Genomic DNA, 17,240 nt, shown 5'->3' with positions numbered 1-17,240 from the left:
GCAATTAATTGAAGAACATTGTATGTTATGCTAATACAACAAAAGATGGACCAGTGAATCATGAAAATAAATAAATCAACTCACCAGTCTTCTCTTTGATTTCACACAGAACACTAAATAACGAGGGCTTCATCCTGTGACAGTTTAGTGTGTGTTTTCTGAAACAACCGATTTATTTAATTACTACATTGTTTATAGTTTTTTTTAAAAAAAGTTTAACTCAATGAAAAAGGTACTACAAATTTAATCTGAAATGCCCTCATAAAAAACATGTCAGGTTATGCATGTTCAGTAACAATACGTTAACTTCGTTTTAGGTTATCCTTTCAACAAAATAACTGTCACATGGAATAAACTAAACTATTTTTTTTCAATTGTGAGCAGAATTTGTATGATTTTAAAAGAAAGAAGGGAGCTACAGTAAAAATAGAGATTGTTTACACTACCCTATCACAACAGACCTCATTATATCTAACTGATTTCCCTCTTGTAGCTCTAAATTTTTGATTTATAAGGCAAATTCAACCCGTGATTCTAACACACTGGCTATATAATTGCATTTAATCACAGCACCGGCAAAAAAAAGGGAATCTAACTGTCAGAAGGTTAGGTTATGTTTATAGTGTTTGTTTACCTTGCTTGAGCCTCATCCAGTGACTGATCTGTGATGTTCATTATTTGTTGAAGAATTTCGCCGATGTCTTGCTTTCTTGTTTCTTGATCTGGGGTAGCAGGTGCCCCGTGATTAGGGTCCACAGGCTGCATACCATATCCTTGAGGCAACATACCAACTTGGCCGGGCACAGGATGCATCATGCGATTCTGATCGTCCATGCTGCACACACTAACACGCACTAATCTTCTTTTCCATTGACAACACTGAGTAACCACGCGATGTCACTAAACTACCGAGCCGCGGAATGCCCTGCTCACTGTCTGTTCACAATAAAACCTTCACAGCCATTAAGGGAAGTGAGCTTACTAAAAGCGGCCAATCGCAGAGCAACCTATGCGCCTGGCTTCTGACCGCTCCGTTCTTAATAACTCTAGCGCCACCTACTCTACAAATATGAACCGCTCGATTCTGCATTAACTCATACGTATACACTGTAAGTATTAAAGGTTTTATGTGTTTGAAAACGATAACATGCTTGAATTTACAATGCTTTGGTGACGAGCACAAGTCGAAAAATGAAAAACGTATTTTATACTACAAACTATAATGGCTCCCCTAACACTAGAAGAAATCACGCTTGTCTAAGCCACGCCTACCGACCAAATTCAAAGAGCACATGTTGGTATAAACAAAATAACTACATGAACCGGACCTTAAGTGATTGATATGTGCTTTAGACACCTACCGGGAGATTACTGTCCGTAAAGGTAGAAAGAAAAATAACATTAAGAAACTAAAACACATGATTTACGATGGGGAAACAAAGATGGCCGCCTGCGTTGGGGATGCGCACTAGAATCTTTGAATAATTTTAGCAACTCAGCGCTATCTATTGAGAGTTTAAGGTACTTCTTATGTTTTCCTTGAATGCTTAAAAGCAATGAGTAAATCTTAAGAAAAAGTAGTAAAATTAAATCATGGCAAGTTTGCAAATACTCTTTAATTTAAAAAAATATGGTAACTACATTTCTACAAATAAGGTATTTTCAAAATAATCCTTTATTTAGAAAATAAAACATCCTAGTTTTTATGATCATCAAATATACACATTATTTTAAAGATATTAAGTGCATATATTTTATGTACAACATGTAATTTAATAAATTATTTCAACAAATATATTTCTTTTACTAAGAAAGACAATAAAATAGAATCTTACGGTTTATTACGAATTAAACATAAGATTTTCAAAAATCCGTTTTGTGTAAAACGAAAAAAAATTAGCAACTTATTGTTGGGCAGCATTTGTGACAATACATTTTTTCGGCTAGTAAATAAATTCGTTTATTTTGATTTCGCTTATTATTATGAAGCATAAAGAAAATGCATTCACTTAAATTGTGAATGTGACATGTTACTTTACACATGCGATATAGGTATTCAGGTAAATGAAAAAAAAAAATGCAAAATGTAAAAAATTCAACAACAAAAAAAAGTAAAATCAAAATATCAATACTATGAATAGAAGTATAAAACAGTGTTGTAGAACTGTTCTTCTGATATAAAAATTAAATTGAATTGGTATCATATTTTTTTTTAATATTCTTAAACAGAATAAAATTTATAATATAAAATCATTAATATCCAATTCTATCTCTTAAAATAATTGAGAGAAAAAAATGCAAGCAATGATTTACGTCTGTGATAAAATAATCAAATAAAATATACATCAGTTTTGTATTTACATTCGTAACTAATTCATTTATACTAATTTTAAGTAAAATACTTGTAATTATTCTAAATTAAAAAATGATGCCCTGTGAGCACAACTAAAGCACGTGCTCTTAATAATCCGAAATTTTCAAACATTAACATCAAATTAGGTAGTTATTAAATATGTTTTTTAAAGAAAACATTTAGATTATAAATCGTAACAGTTGAACTTGATATGTATTTTAAATTTTATGTATAGCAAACCATAATATAATTTAATTGATAGATTAGATGTAAATAAAAAATAAATACACGGCTGATTATATTGAATTTCAACGTTGCAAATTACATTATTATTAAAACTAATTGTATTATCATAATTAAAGCTTCTAAGTGACATTAAAAATAAAAACTAATAAATTATTCAGGATCATCAAATGGTATAGATTTGAAAATTCAAATATTAAACTAATTTTTAGTTTTCAAGGAAACACAATTTTAAATTCTTAAAAAAGTAATTCATTTTAATGTCAGATAAAAGAATATCTTATAAAACTGATAAATTTTTTGTTTATAAATTCGAAGTTAATTTTAATAATAATTACTAGTATTGACAATTATTAATAATTATTATTATTATTATTTAGTTTGTGTAACCCTTCGAATCCAAGCACATTCCTAAATAATTGTTTAATGGTATAAAATAATAGATAATTCACTTTTATTTTTATTTTTTATAATTTTTGGTGTTTTTTATTTTTCAGTTGTATATTTTTCTTTAAATGCTCTAATATTTTTCCATTTTCTCAGGAATTCAGAATTTAGTAATTATGCCGAAAAGATCCCCTTACATTACTGATCACATTGTTTACTAAAAAAATATATATATAAGAAATAATAAATTATTATTATTGTGATAAATGGTTTTTTAAAATAAGTGACAATAAGTAACATAATAAAATATTAGCTGAGAATAAATAATTACAGAGAGAAATACTATTGTTTGTTTAGATTCTTAAGTCAAACATCTTCTAAACTAAATTTGTAATAAACTGAATGAATAATTTGGGCGTTTGGCCGTTGTTACAATATAAATTTCAATTGGTTGGCTGGGGGCAAAAATAGATAATTGTTTTTTAAATATTCGACCAGGTAAATTTTTAATAATTTAATATTAATTTTTCATGAATTCATTTCCCCTGAACATCACACTCAAAAACTGACAATCATAAAATAAAAAGAAATAAGTAATAAATCTCTTTAAACAAGTTTTGCGAAATATCCACATGATTTCTAGTCTAGGCTCAGAGAAAAATATACAACCTGACAAAATGAGTATTCGAAAAGTTATTAATGGATGCCACTGATCTTAGAAAATGGAAACCTTGTCATCTTAAGCGATTTGTGCCGATATGCCCAAATAAAGAATATTAAAAGTTAATATGTCATTTATACTGTCTGATCAGTTTCAGTCCGAGCTTTCAGAGATCACTCCATCTCGTTTAATATCCACCCTATCAGAGTATAAAATAAGCTCAAAAATTAAAATAATTGAAAAACTTGAACTACACAATGTCCACTTATGCTTTTTGTCAGAAAGCTTTACTTAATTTTTAATTTATTAAAGGAACAATGAAATTTTTTTAAAAAAGTATCAATTTATTTGGACAGAGAATTTGGTACAATGCAACCAAACAAATATTAAAATAAAACCACTCTAATAATTTTTTTATAATTTATTTAAGGCTTAACATCTGAGATCATCGGCGCCTTAGTGATAGTGTATTTGCAACCGAAACTTAGTTATTGGTACCAAAATAAAATGCACTTTTATTATTTATAAGGCACTTATAATATCTAATTTAATTTTAGTGAATTACCATAAATCTTTTTCTTTAATTTAAACTAGATATAAACAGTAACCACCAAAATGAAACAAAAAACTAATAATTCTAAAGTAGAACGTAAAAAGTTACATATCCAATTAAAGTTATTAAAATATAATCAATTGGTTAATCAACTAAACAAATATTTAAATAGATACTAAAAACAGAACATGGTCAGCAATAAAAAAAATAATAAAACTAATAACATTTATGTAAATTAAAAATATTCTTAGTTAATCGGTAACAACCAGGACTTCATCAATACTTTTGGATTTAATACAGACCATTATTGTAGCTAGCACTGAATTTAGTCGACGATCCATGGCATTTAAATGGTCTTTGGTTAATATAGGTGCTAGTGAACAAGATTCCATCAGTTTCTGTAGCCAATAACCTAACTTACCTTTGAGAGATATTAGAACAGAGACAAATTTTTCTCTTATCCTGAAAATGAAACAAATTTGTTTATTATACGTATATGTTTTAAAAAAAATAGTATTGAGTGCAAGTCGTACCAAGTAAAATTAGCGCCTGTACTGGGTACTTTAAATATATTAATATATAAAATCGCTACATCGTTAAACTACCGGTGGACTGTGCTTGAAAAATTCAAATACATGATTTTTTTTTTTTTTTATTATTAATCTAAAATCAAGTATGCGATATTGTCACAGTTTTTATATTGAGTTTCCCCAAGAAATACATAAGTTGAGTAAAAAAGAAAAAAAAAATGAAAGGTTTTAGCCAACGTAGCGACGAAAACCCTAACTTAAATATACCGAGTATACATTAGATCTACTGATTCTTCTGATTAAAAATTTTTTTCAGGAACATTCTATTACGGCCTCATTTAGAGGGGCTAATTCTAAAGAGCCGTACTGGTGGCATGAGTGGTTCTGACATTGAATGGCGAGACTTGAAAATATAGATGAAATTCAGAGTTTCAAGAAAGTGAAGTGTGGAATTCCTTCTTTTTCTATGTGATTCCCCAAAAACCAATGGGATTGATTCTTCAATTAATTAGTAATTAGTTTTCTGCTTCACTTTTACGGAAAACTGAATTTAGGAGGATTACCAATGGAGACAGGTTTTATCGATTTTTACTTATAAACCCTAAATTCTTTTACATAAATTCTTGAAAGAGTGACCACATTTTTTTGCTAAGAGCGCATCAGAATTGTCTTCTAGGAAGAGGAATCAAACATTTATAAACAGAAGAGATAAGTTATTATCCTTATGCTAATAATACTTATAGTATTTAATTAATGATCATCATTAAAAGTTGTTTTTCCAATTTCCAAACTTACAAAAGAGTAGATCCAAATTGATTTTTGCCTTGAAGGGATCTAACAAGGTGTTAGGGGAGAATAGAGCGAATCTCTTTTAGTTTTTAGCTCTTTTAATTTTTGAAACATAACTTTGTAATATTTAAAAAATGTTAACATAAGGCTGCTCATAAATAATGACAGAAAGAGGATAATTAATGAGTTATTTTTTATTTTTTTATTAAGAAGTGCAGAATAAAAAACAATCAGCAGTTAAAATATTAAGTAACATAATTGCATTATTAAAATAAATAAAAAAAAAACTGCACCAAAAAAATTAATAAATACAAATAAACAACGAACAAATTTGAAACTGAACCTGTAATTAAAAATTTGGGTAACTCATTAGCACAAACAGTTGACTTATTAATAGGAAGGAAAAAAAAGCTGATGCAAGAGCAGACCCGCATAAATTGCACTTAAATAATTATGTCTAATTAATTTTTTTTTTGTCTTCTTTTTTCTGGCGCATAAACAAACGAAAAAAGTTACAATTCTTGTTTGCGTGAAAAGAATTGTTGTATCAGTAATGATATAAAATATATACTTAATTCTAAATATAAATTTGTACCGTACCGCTTGGGTTCTAGGCACTTCACAACAATATCAGATTTGATTGTTCATTAAAAAAAAAAATTCGTTTAACTAATCTTAATCTGTTTGTGAGTTGATGACTCCTCCTACTAAGTAATGGGTAATGGTATCTCATAATAGTCTTGCCCCAGACAGTTTGCTGCAATTTTTATTTGAATGTGCTCCTGTCGATCCAGTTAGAGTTCATTATTTTGACACCATTGTACAACAAAATGTTTCTATATATCAATAATAACTTTATTATTATGTTCACCATCATTTCTTTTAATGATTCAAATTGCATTTACCAACTTGTCAATGAGGATTAAAGAACTTGAGCATTCTTACTTTCAAAATAGTAGTTACTTCTTTACATTCTATTCCCATTATAATTTTCTTATATTGTTAATTTGAATTCCTAGAGCACATTTTTAATTTTCTTTTTATTTACATTCATATACTCATATAATCGTACGTTTTAGTTTTAGTAAAGCAATAATCTTCCCTCTGCATAAAAAAGGGGATTTCAATCGGTAAATAATTACCGCGGTATATCATTTTTGGACTCTATTTCTAAATTATTTACAGGACTTTTACTTCTGAGACTGGAGCGCTGGGTCAGTGAAAATAATATTTTAAATGAATTTCAAGCAGGGTTCCGCAAGGGATATTCAACAGTGGACCAAATTTTTAATTTAATGAATATTGTAAAAATTGTAACTTCACAAAAGAGAAAGAAAGTTTATGCATTTTTTATTGATTACAGGTCCGCATTTGATTCTCCTGATAGAAGAGTCATTTTTTATAAACTAACTACCCTCGGAGTATCCAATAAATTTATGAATACTTTGCGTGGATTATACATGAATAGTGAAGCATCTGTGTGGACTAACGGCGGAGTTACGGATAGTTTTGAAACAACTATGGGTTTGAAACAAGGGTGTCTATTATCACCAATTATTTTTTCCCTTTTTTTAAATGATCTTACTGACTATATAGGTGGGGGATTGTACATCAAAGGTGTAAATATAAGATGTCTCTTGTATGCTGATGACACTGTCATGGTTGCTGATCACCCAAACGTGTTCCAAAAAATGATCAACAGATTAGCGGAGTACTCAGAAAAGTCAAATTTATCTATTAATTTGGACAAATCAAAGATCCTGGTTTTTAGAAATGGAGGTAAACTCGCCAATAACGAACATTGGACTCTTAATGGGGAAAATGTAGAGGTCGTTAATACATATAAGTACCTGGGTTTTACGTTGACGCCTAAATTATCATTAAACCAGCATTTTGAGGAAAAATTGAGTCTGTCCAAGCGCGCGCTTATGACAACATATAATGAATTAATTAGGAACGAAAATATCGTAACGCGGGCAAAGTTTCAGATTTTCAACAGCGTTATGAGGTCCACAATGTGTTATGCAGCTCAAGTGTGGGGTTACCTTCAATCTCAAACTGTGGAGAAGTTTAACCTTTTTTTTCTCAAAAAACTATTTTTGTTGCCAATGAACACTCCTAATTATGTATTGTACCAGGAAACGAATACTAGTCCTTTGCTTCTATACACTTTAAGGCTGCATTGTAATTATGTACATAAAGTTTTATCGTTGCCGCATGACCGCCTTCCCAGAATGCTGGCGGAAGAAATTATCAAGAGGGGGTTATTCTGGCATAAAGAACTTCAAACTTTATATAATAGATTTCAAATAGTCTGTCCGGTTTCTACCAAGGAGATGTATAGTGTTGAGACGGTAAATAAGCTGCTGGAATGTGTTGGCTCTGAATTTGAAAATAGCTTGCGCTTAAGTATGAATAAATCGCAGTTTCAGTTTATATAAGGAGCTGAAGGTAAATCTCGGTGAGAGGCATTATCTGAGAAATGATAATTATAATGCTCACAAGAAGCAGGTTATTTTCAAATTGAGAGGCCAATTATTTAATCTAAATTACAATGTCAGCAGACCTGTTATACACGTGCGCTATGCAATACAGGTGCAATAGAAAATATTGTCCATTTTCTGGGTATGTGTCCCGTACTCCAGGAATTTAGAATCAGATGGCTAGGGGAAAATTATTTATCTTATGAAGGGGTGATAAATTATTTGAATGGTGACTTCGGCTGGGACAATTTGTATGAATACACAAGGAGAGCCTGGAGTTTATATTTAATTTCACATTTCAATTTTTAAATTTTTTTTTTCATTTGATAAGTTTTTCTTTTAGTTTGTGAGAGTCAACTTGTCGGACGGACTACGGTCCATGTACAAGTGTTTTTGTATGTATATAACCAAAATGATTGTATCTACAGTTTCAAAATAAACACATTATTATTATTATTATTATTATTATTATTATTATTATTACTCGTACATTCAATTTACTCAGTTTGTTTCCTTGTGTATATTGGTCGCGCAACTCCCTATTAAAGAATTTTATCTTGTTTTTGTACTATACTTTAAGAATTTAAGAAATTACTCAAAATAATAATAATACAAACAGTTAGGGAAAAGATTAGCTATGCGGTTAGCGTATTGGATCCCCACGCGGAGGTCCCGGGTTCGAATCCAGTTGCTGACCCTTAGATTTTCTCTTCCTAGGAGCTTCTTACAGCTCACTGTCCGGTAATGGGCAGTGTTGTATGTAACGAGAAAACCCTGTCCGGAGGCCGGCATTGCACTGAAAAAAGCTCCGGACGCCAATAACCTTAGATGTTGACGCGCCTTTAAACATTTTTAAAAAAAAATACAAACAGTTGCAAACAGACCTGAAAAAAAAAGTGCAATCATCAAAATGAAAAGTACTGTTTTAGATCGTGTAGTCTTAAAAGGATGGCGCCCAATCTTCTAACTCTCTCAGAGATTTAAATAAAGCTCACAAAATAAAAAAATCCATTCATTAAAGTAGTCCTGGCAGTTGAAAGATTTTCAATCACTAAGTTTCAGTCAGATCGTCAGGAGAGACTATCGAAACAAAACTTTCACATTCTGCTTTTTTTGTTGTTTAAGCATGTTCGAAAACTACTTTTTCGGATTCACAGAACCTCAAACTGAACATTTCAGTTCATAAAACCTAATATTTGTCATAAACACAGTAGTTTTCCTGCAAGTCCAAAGAAATGATATAAAACTAATAAACTTTGCAAAAATATACACGGAGATGGGCTTAGGTTTTGAAATGTTTATAGGGTTCAAACTGCTTCTTTAACGTATGATAAAAAAAATTCTTGTAATGAACAAAACACCAAATTTGGAAGTAAATATTTTAAATCCCCTGATCAAGCTAAAGCTGTAGATATAACTGTGGTTAGCTGTGGTTATAGCTGAGGTAGGCTTTTCAAACATTTTATAGCTTTTTATAGCCTAATGAAGTTCTGAAGATAGGCAACCAAGAAGACAGTTCCTTTCAAGTCATTCTGCAATGGAGGGAGGACCAAATGATAAATAAATTCAGGAGATGTCATTGCACATGAATTTCGTTTAAAAAAAAAAACTTATTCCAGGAAAATGAAAAGCTAACTCAAAAAAAGCAATATTATGGCCCTTAAGCGAGACAGAGACTTGTGAGGATTAGCGGACGTACTAAAGGAACCAGTTGTAAATAAAACTAAAAGTAAAAAAAAAAAAAAACTGTCTGACCAACAAAAATCCTAAAGAGAAGAAAAGAGAACTGTGTTCAATTCTACCCTTATGGAACACAATTTCTCCAATCCTCCCATTTAGGAAGGTATAAGCTGGAAAACAGGTTTGCCAGACACGATCATCAGTGATCGGGTAACGGCTTTCACAAGCAAGAGGTTTGAAGAGTCTTGGAAAGATAAGGAAGGAACCAATACCTCTCACTCTGGCGCGCCACTTACAAGCGAACGGCCCAGTCGAGAGTTTACTGAGATGGTATAGTTGTTGAATTTGCTAATGAAGCAAATTGATTGAGACAAAATCAGAAGAGTCTGTTGAATTATTTTCATTAAACGAGAAATCCCGACCAAACTGTACCCAAGTCGGGGAAACTCAATTAGAGTAAAAGAGAATTGGTGAAGAACCCCAGTTAGGAGACGAATTACTGAAAAACAAGCAAAGGACGATGCGAATGGGCTTAGTATAAGAGTTCTTGTCATTTCAGGTTCTTACAGATTTTTAATACTGGTGCTCCGCCATTGGAGAGTTTTTCCTCTCTTATAATTGTATTATTTATTTACTCATTTTATTCTATACTTGAGGCCCAGATTCTGATGTAAGTAAATCTCGCCGTCGCACTTCGGCATAGATTTATTGTTCTATTAAAACAAGCTTTTATTAATTTGAGATCTAGCTTCTCAGTTTAAGAGGTTTTAAAATTACTTAAGATTACTGAGAAACAATGATGCAATCTAACAGTTCATTCAGCATTGGAAGAGGCAAATTTATCGTATTTATATTTTCAATTTCGTATAATTGAACGTCAATTTTTCGCAGGTATTGCAATTTGCAATTCCAAGGTCCTGAGTTCCCAGTTAGATGACTTCTATTTCTGATGTTGCTACCACTTTATCTCTCTCCCCTCTTTCTCTGTGCGAGTGTGAGTGAGGAGGAAAGGGGTAACTATGGGAAGAGAAAACAAATATCTCAAAAAGTAATGACTACTGGAAATACATACTTAATATTTGGTTACTACACAAAGGAACATAGTTTTGGCCCTGGAAGAGATTCTGTATTATTTTTATTTTTTTAAAAGCTCGCTATTTTCTCTAAATTAACGCAAAATATAATTTTTATAATTTTATTCATGAACAATGAAAAATCACTCACCGACAACACTGATAAAGTGGAGCTAAAATATCAATATGATCCACATAGGGATTTCCAAAACTGAAATCATAAAATATAATATTAATATTACTAAAATCAACATCAATTATCACAATAATAATAATAATATAAAAAAGATAATATAAAAATAATAATAATAAAATTAATCATCTATAGCTAACCTTTTCGCGTTATCAATAAGCAAAACTTTTGAACGTTCGTGTGAAAAATGTTCATAGTGATGTCGATCTCCGTTATCAATTAAAAAATCAAACACAGAAGTTTCTACTAAATCCAAAAGTTTTCTTTCATCTTTATAGGGTTTGGCTTTTTTAATAACATCACAATATTCAGTATACATTTCCCACCTGCAAAATGTATTATTGTTCAAAGATCAACTTATTATAGAAGTTAATGCGTTAGAATTGCACCAGCAGCACAGTTTGGAATATTAACACAAGAAAGTTAAGCGAAAAAATAAGTGACGCGAGGCAGATATCCGTACAATCCTTAAGTGTGCTAGATATCACGAGAGTAATTTTAAATAATCGCATAAATAATATTAAATAATGAACATAAATAATGAGCAAAATATTACAAATTCATTACATTCTTTTTTCGATATCTTAGGATCCACTCTTTTTGCCTAACTAACTTTTCCATAGGCTACTTTAATTTTTTTCTTGAGTCTCTCCTCTGAATGCCTGCTGTCCGTTTTTGCTTCTATTTATTGAGCAATGCTTCTTAATGATTTATAAAGTGCTTAGCCCTTAATTTTACTCCCAGAATTTCAGGTTGCTTTACTAAATCATTCAAGCAGTCATAAAAAGAAAGGCATTAGTTAAACCCGTCATATTCATCAAAGCCTTATTGGTTTTCGGTTTTCAGCACCCCTAGCCAAACTTTAAAACATCATTCATTAACTTTACATAATGAATCAATCTTCTAATGTTACCTCTGCTTTCAAAACTGTTCTTCAAAAGTTGGGTAAGAACAGTCCATAATCCAATAAAGTCTGCTGTTTTACTCTTAATTCTACTCTTTTTTTATCTTTGAGATAAAATAGAGTAATGTATGAACTGATCAATATCTTTCTTTTTTATTCAATTTAAGAATATAATTTTGATGTTTGTATAGCAGTCTGACAACTTCAGTTGAACAACTACAGGTTGGAAATTCGAAGGTCCTGTAGTAGGTCGTAGATCTTCTACTACCGCAACCCCTGAAATGTTTGGGCGCCAATTTGAAAATTTGCCTTAATAAAAAATTATTCTATTGTTTAAGGAAATATCATTAACAATTCGGAGTATTGAACAACCTCTGATAAGAACACCTAACGTCTTTGTCATATCACTCTCAAGGTTTTCTTGATTGCCTTAAATTAGTTGGCTGCGCTATAGGGTAGTAACGTTAAAATTACTTTTAAGAAAGGGAGAAGACTCAGGCTCGTTTAAAACTATATTCTAAAAAGCTCCGGCTCCATCATGTTTTGCTAGACAGGACGTTGTGTTGTAAATTATAAAGACGGAATACGGTGCGTATAAGTGGCAAGTGTAAAGAAGATGGTTGCGCGGTCCCAGCTCGAGAAGACATTTTAAAAGACCTAAAGAAATGGTGACGCCGAAAAAATGCACAAGATTTATTCTTTAAACAATGAATTATTTGTCAAATTAAGTAGACGTTATTAAGTTTAATAACTGGCCATTACACATATGACTAAGATTTAACAAATTAAAATTAAAATGTTAAAAAAAATGTAAAATACATGTAAGTATAATAGGTGCAAAAATATAAAGACTACATAGTTAAGATATTTTAAAAGTTATATCACATTGCTTGGTTTTTATTGTAGGTTCGTTGCCACGGGTGTCTCGCTCTTCTTGTTTCCCATTTATTAGGAAGCCACAACGCTATTGAGCCTTCTAAAAAAGATCCCTTGGCGCAAACTCCATCATCTGGCTTGCAATAGATGCATACTCCATAAAAGCAAGTATTATTTCCTACATCAACAAAAATTAAAACAACGATATGATCAAAACATTAAAAAACATTTCTGGTGAATTGTATTAGCGAGGAAACTTGTATTCAATGGATAAAAATTGGTAGCACAAGATTGAACGAGTCTCCCTGAAGAAGTCTTCTTCAGATATATGACAACTTTAGTTTAAGGGTTCAATCTTGAAATAAATTGAGCAATTTGTCACTAATTTTCAGAGATTCTCTCACATAAATGAAAAAAGAATAATTACCTAACCTATTTTTCCATTATTGTTATAAGAAAAATAAACAATGAAGATCTCTCTGCACATTTTGGAGAATGAATATTCACATTTCTTATGAATAGAAAAAAAAAAACAGTAATTGTTCGTCATTATGATCTCTCAAATGAAATAATTTAACAGTATAAATAACAATCCACCAGGGAAGAGCTTACACCACTGTCGTTAGTCCACCTGGATTTTCACGCAGAAATCCCAAGCCTAATCCCTTCAAAAACCAGCTTCCTTCTCATAGATTTTTTCGTAAAAGCCTCTTACTGATATATGTAATGAGAGAATACTGCTCAGAATCCGGAAAAAGGATTTGAACTCCAGACTCGCTTTAAATTAAATAATTAATAATAATAACCCATGAAGGATGAACTATCCTGATGCTAACCCTTAGCGACAGATTAGTATTTATTAAGGTTGGTATTATTGTTTCAAGTCGAAGTCTTTCATCTAGTGTAGCTTATGATTACGTTACATAACTAACTCGTCTAGTATGGCATGATGAACTCCTTAGTCTTTGCAAAAAGGCAACCAGCGGACATCCATGATACTGAAGACAGCAAATCCACCGACGCTGAGATATGGTCATGTAGATATTGTTGCTCCCATATGGTCATTCTCTTTTCCCTTGAATTCTGAATAATGATAATGTGGGATGGCAGTCGAGGCAATGGTGAAGTTCGGCTGATAATCTCTTAAGTTAAATATTCGCTTCCACGAAAAAGATAGCTTTCGAAAGAAGGTATATACTTATAATAAAAATGGCAATGATGATGTCAGACATGATACGTATACTGAGAAAAATCTTAGGCAAGACAATCAAACAAAACCTATAATTTACTGTCCGGTGACAGACAGTGTTGGCTTTAAAGATAAATCTACCAGTTTGCTGTTATTCACCAAGAAACCACTAAAGCGAATTCCATCAAATTTTTACGTACTTTTAACTTAAATAAATAAAGGATGCTAATGAACAGTCGCTGCACAAAAAAAACAAAAAAAAAACATCCATTTTAAGGGTTTGGAAACTTGAAAAAATAGTATTCAACAATACGAGAAATCTTTTGGCTGAAACCACGCAACTGAAAAGCAGTTGTAACCACGAGGAAACTGGAAGTGAGAGCTGAGGAAGCCGCTGAGATTGAGACATTCCAGAGCATTGCACAAATCCATTTAACTATTTTTATCATAGGACAATTAATTAATTATATTAATGACCAAAAATCATACCATTTTTATAAAATGTTCTACTCAAATCGTAAGTAGAAACGGGTAATATTTCTGTATCTAAATTCAAAATTCTTCCGCTGACAATAGGTGCTCTATTTAACTCTAGTAATCTAGATAAATGAAAGGCAGCAATTTCACCATTATGTCTATCTTTTCCAGAATATACAGTTCCCTCGATAATAGTGTTACGTTCATACCTAAAAATCAATATAATAAAAAATTATAAAGGATGGCCCAAAATCCACAAAATACATTTTCATGAAAGTCCAGAAAAAACTACTCACCATTTAGGCTTGAAAAGGGCTTTTTGGTGTCCTTCAAGAGTTAAAAGTATTTTTAACTGTGAACCTTTTGGTAAAATATCAGCAGCAATGATCTTACTTAGTTCCAATTTCTGTAAAATGTTATGCAAAAGTGGAGAATATTTTGGTACAACTTGTTCCGCGTTCACCCACTAAAATTAAAAATAATAATAATTATTATTATAGGTTTAATTTATAGGAGTCATTCTGTTAGGGGAATATATTCCTGTGCTCATTTTAGTGAACTTTGAGAGAGCTTTAAGAAAACGTTGTTCTAACGCATGGCAAAAGCTGTACAATCTGGAAAAAGAAAATAAGGATGAATATTATGCTGATTTTAGCCTAGGATCCTCAACTATGGTTTGTAGAGGTTCAACCATAACTTCACGAATCCGCACCTCCAAAAAATTAAGTTACCTGATAGTCCTAAATGTTACTGCGGTAACAGAGAGGATGTGGACGTCAATCATCTCTTCTTTAGATGCAGCAGGAATAGTAAGAATAATGACGAGATTCTATACTAACCATAAGCACATGTACGATTTCCATATAGCGCTAAAAGTATTTTAGCTGTAATGAATCCTGATGCGCTACGAAGCATTTATAAATTCTTTAGATGAAATAAAATAAAGATATAGGATTTATAAATCAGACAGACTCCAGTTTCTACATTAGTTATTGTATACTCACACTAAACACACTCATTACTACATACATAACTAAATACACCACACTATGCACCTAACACCTAGCGAAGCCACATTCAGTTATCATTGTATTGTTTCAAGGAAGGAATAAGCTTGGATTCAGTGCTCAAGTTATCCTTACCTCATGGAAACCACGAGGAAGAAAGCCACTGTAACCTCGTGGAATTTACGGAGAAGAAAGAAATGAAAGAAGTTCTCAAACCAACTGAATATTGAAAAAGATAGGTTGGTTTTTCCACCGATATAACTGTGAATCTAATAGGTTAGTTTTTTCCAGCTCCCATAAACAATAACGTTAATGTGCAAACAAATCCAATAAATATAATATATATGTTGGATAATTCGTTTATAGCAGTTTACGATACACTACGATGGAAATATTCACTATCCACAGATTATTGTTTCTATTTTATTAATAGACTTAATTTCTATTTTTTTTTTTTTTTTTGGCGCCTTAATTTCTATATTAAACTTATCTTAGTAATTCATAACCTTGAAGATTTATTTTTCGCTTGAAACGAGTATCTTGCTTAACTTTTGAATTGGAGATAATATAATGTACTGCTAGGGAGATGCATTTCATTTATCTATTGAAAAAGGTAAAGCAGCAGTCACTCACTCGAATTTCCTAGCTGAAGAACATTGATCTGCCACTATAATTCAGCAGACGATAATTATCTGTTTCGTTGGATTAACGTTAAGGTAAAATAATATCGTTTTGTAAGAATAAATTAGTTTATAAACTAATAACAAGTAAAGAAAAATCACCTTAGCCGCAACAGACCACAAATCAACAGGGTATGAAACGTTCGTTTTCGTTAACAACAACGAAAAATTATGAATATATTTCTTTGACAGCTTTAGTTCATTGTAAAATGCATCCATTGAATCTAAAACGTCTGCAACTCTCTGAGCAGCTAGTAATGAAGTATTGGCCATTACATTCTGAGTATCTGCAGGAAAAACTTTTGCGGCAACTTTTACTTCAGAATCATTATTATCCTGAAATTGTACATTATTAATCATCTTGATCCTTATTTATGCACTTAAACATAATTGCAGTACATACCTGTTTATTAGTCACAGAAGAAGATGCTTCATAAGGAAGGGAATACAGAAAGTATAAATTAATTAATACAGTAAGTAGTACAAAACCGAGAAAATATTTGTAACGGATTAAGCGTTTCTCAATACTGCACATTGAAGGGCAAGCATTTAATAAATACATAAAACGATGGAAGGAGAATTGTTTACTATTATAACATGACTGTAACCTTTCCACCTTGTTGGTAGGATTGTTGGAAGGTTTCACTAGAATAATTTGCTACCTGAGAATTATATACAAATGTATTCTCAGGCGTGTGCAAAATATTTAATGTAAAGGTGTACAAGATATTTAATTTATCTCACTACAAGCAAATAGCATAAATTCAGTGAATACTAAGCATACAGTTAACTGCTGTACTTACAGAAGCCGAAAAATTTTTGAAGACTCATAATTTATAAAAACACAATGATTTTAAAGTTCGATCAATCATTTTTTGGTTAGCTTAAATTTGACAGAAAGGATTGGGAAAGTGGCAAATAATAATTTTGGTAACATTTTATAATTGATATTATTTTTTTGTAGAATTTTAAGTAAATATTGAATTGGTCTTAATTAAAAAGTAGGAAAAAATAAAAACCTTCCTGAATTGGGCCATATAGGTATTTAAAAAAAGAATGTTCTGCGTCTCCCTTTAACTTTTGTACTTTAAATTTGTAAGCAGTCTTACAAATAAGTTTAAATGAGAGTATTTTACTTTCTTAGCATTTCAACTTGTATAAT

At 31.2% G+C, this 17,240-nt stretch overlaps 2 protein-coding genes across 6 annotated transcripts in view; both read right to left on the bottom strand.

The window, feature by feature from the left end:
• Positions 1-1,441, bottom strand: part of exd (PBX homeobox extradenticle) — a 620,888-nt gene extending 619,447 nt beyond the window's left edge. For 2 of the 4 annotated variants that reach the window (XM_074138534.1, XM_074138528.1), the window contains exons 1-2: positions 635-1,440; positions 85-158 (exon numbers count right to left, since the gene is read on the bottom strand). In XM_074138534.1, coding sequence (XP_073994635.1) covers positions 85-158; positions 635-834 — 274 coding nt within the window. In that variant the 5' untranslated portion in view covers positions 835-1,440. Of the gene's footprint in view, positions 1-84; positions 159-634 lie in introns of all 4 variants that reach the window. The other 2 variants (XM_074138519.1, XM_074138544.1) reach the window with 2 other exon arrangements.
• A 141-nt stretch (positions 1,442-1,582) lies between these two features.
• Positions 1,583-17,018, bottom strand: LOC141459422 (glycosaminoglycan xylosylkinase). 2 transcript variants are annotated; one of them, XR_012461477.1, is made up of 9 exons: positions 16,482-17,018; positions 16,181-16,414; positions 14,688-14,857; positions 14,404-14,600; positions 12,735-12,903; positions 11,086-11,271; positions 10,904-10,963; positions 3,653-4,659; positions 1,583-3,200 (listed from the first exon to the last, which is right to left on the bottom strand). XR_012461477.1 is itself a non-coding variant. In XM_074138505.1 (8 exons), the coding sequence occupies exons 1-8, from the start codon at positions 16,638-16,640 to the stop codon at positions 4,449-4,451; spliced, it is 1,386 nt and encodes a 461-aa protein (XP_073994606.1). In that variant the 5' UTR covers positions 16,641-17,018; the 3' UTR covers positions 1,585-4,448. The 2 variants fall into 2 exon arrangements, 1 of the variants encoding a protein (XP_073994606.1); XM_074138505.1 differs by having other exon boundaries at positions 1,585-4,659.
• Positions 17,019-17,240: the final 222 nt, after the last annotated feature.

The sequence above is a fragment of the Rhodnius prolixus genome, unplaced genomic scaffold (assembly GCF_049639745.1).
Source record: "Rhodnius prolixus isolate KJV_2025 unplaced genomic scaffold, Rpr scaffold_1, whole genome shotgun sequence".
NCBI classification, from domain to species: Eukaryota; Metazoa; Arthropoda; class Insecta; order Hemiptera; family Reduviidae; genus Rhodnius; species Rhodnius prolixus.
Note: the sequence above shows the minus strand (reverse complement) of the source record. Positions and strands in the feature narration are given on the sequence as shown.

Bases quoted from the DNA above. Each gene is read 5' to 3' on its own strand.
- LOC141459422 (XM_074138505.1), bottom strand. From the start codon at position 16,640: ATGTATTTATTAAATGCTTGCCCTTCAATGTGCAGTATTGAGAAACGC. The intron at 14,858-16,180 runs GTGATTTTTCTT...TTTTAATTTTAG, and splicing joins TGTGGTCTGTTGCGGCTAAG to TGGGTGAACGCGGAACAAGT. The intron at 14,601-14,687 runs GTGAGTAGTTTT...ATTGATTTTTAG, and splicing joins GCCCTTTTCAAGCCTAAATG to GTATGAACGTAACACTATTA.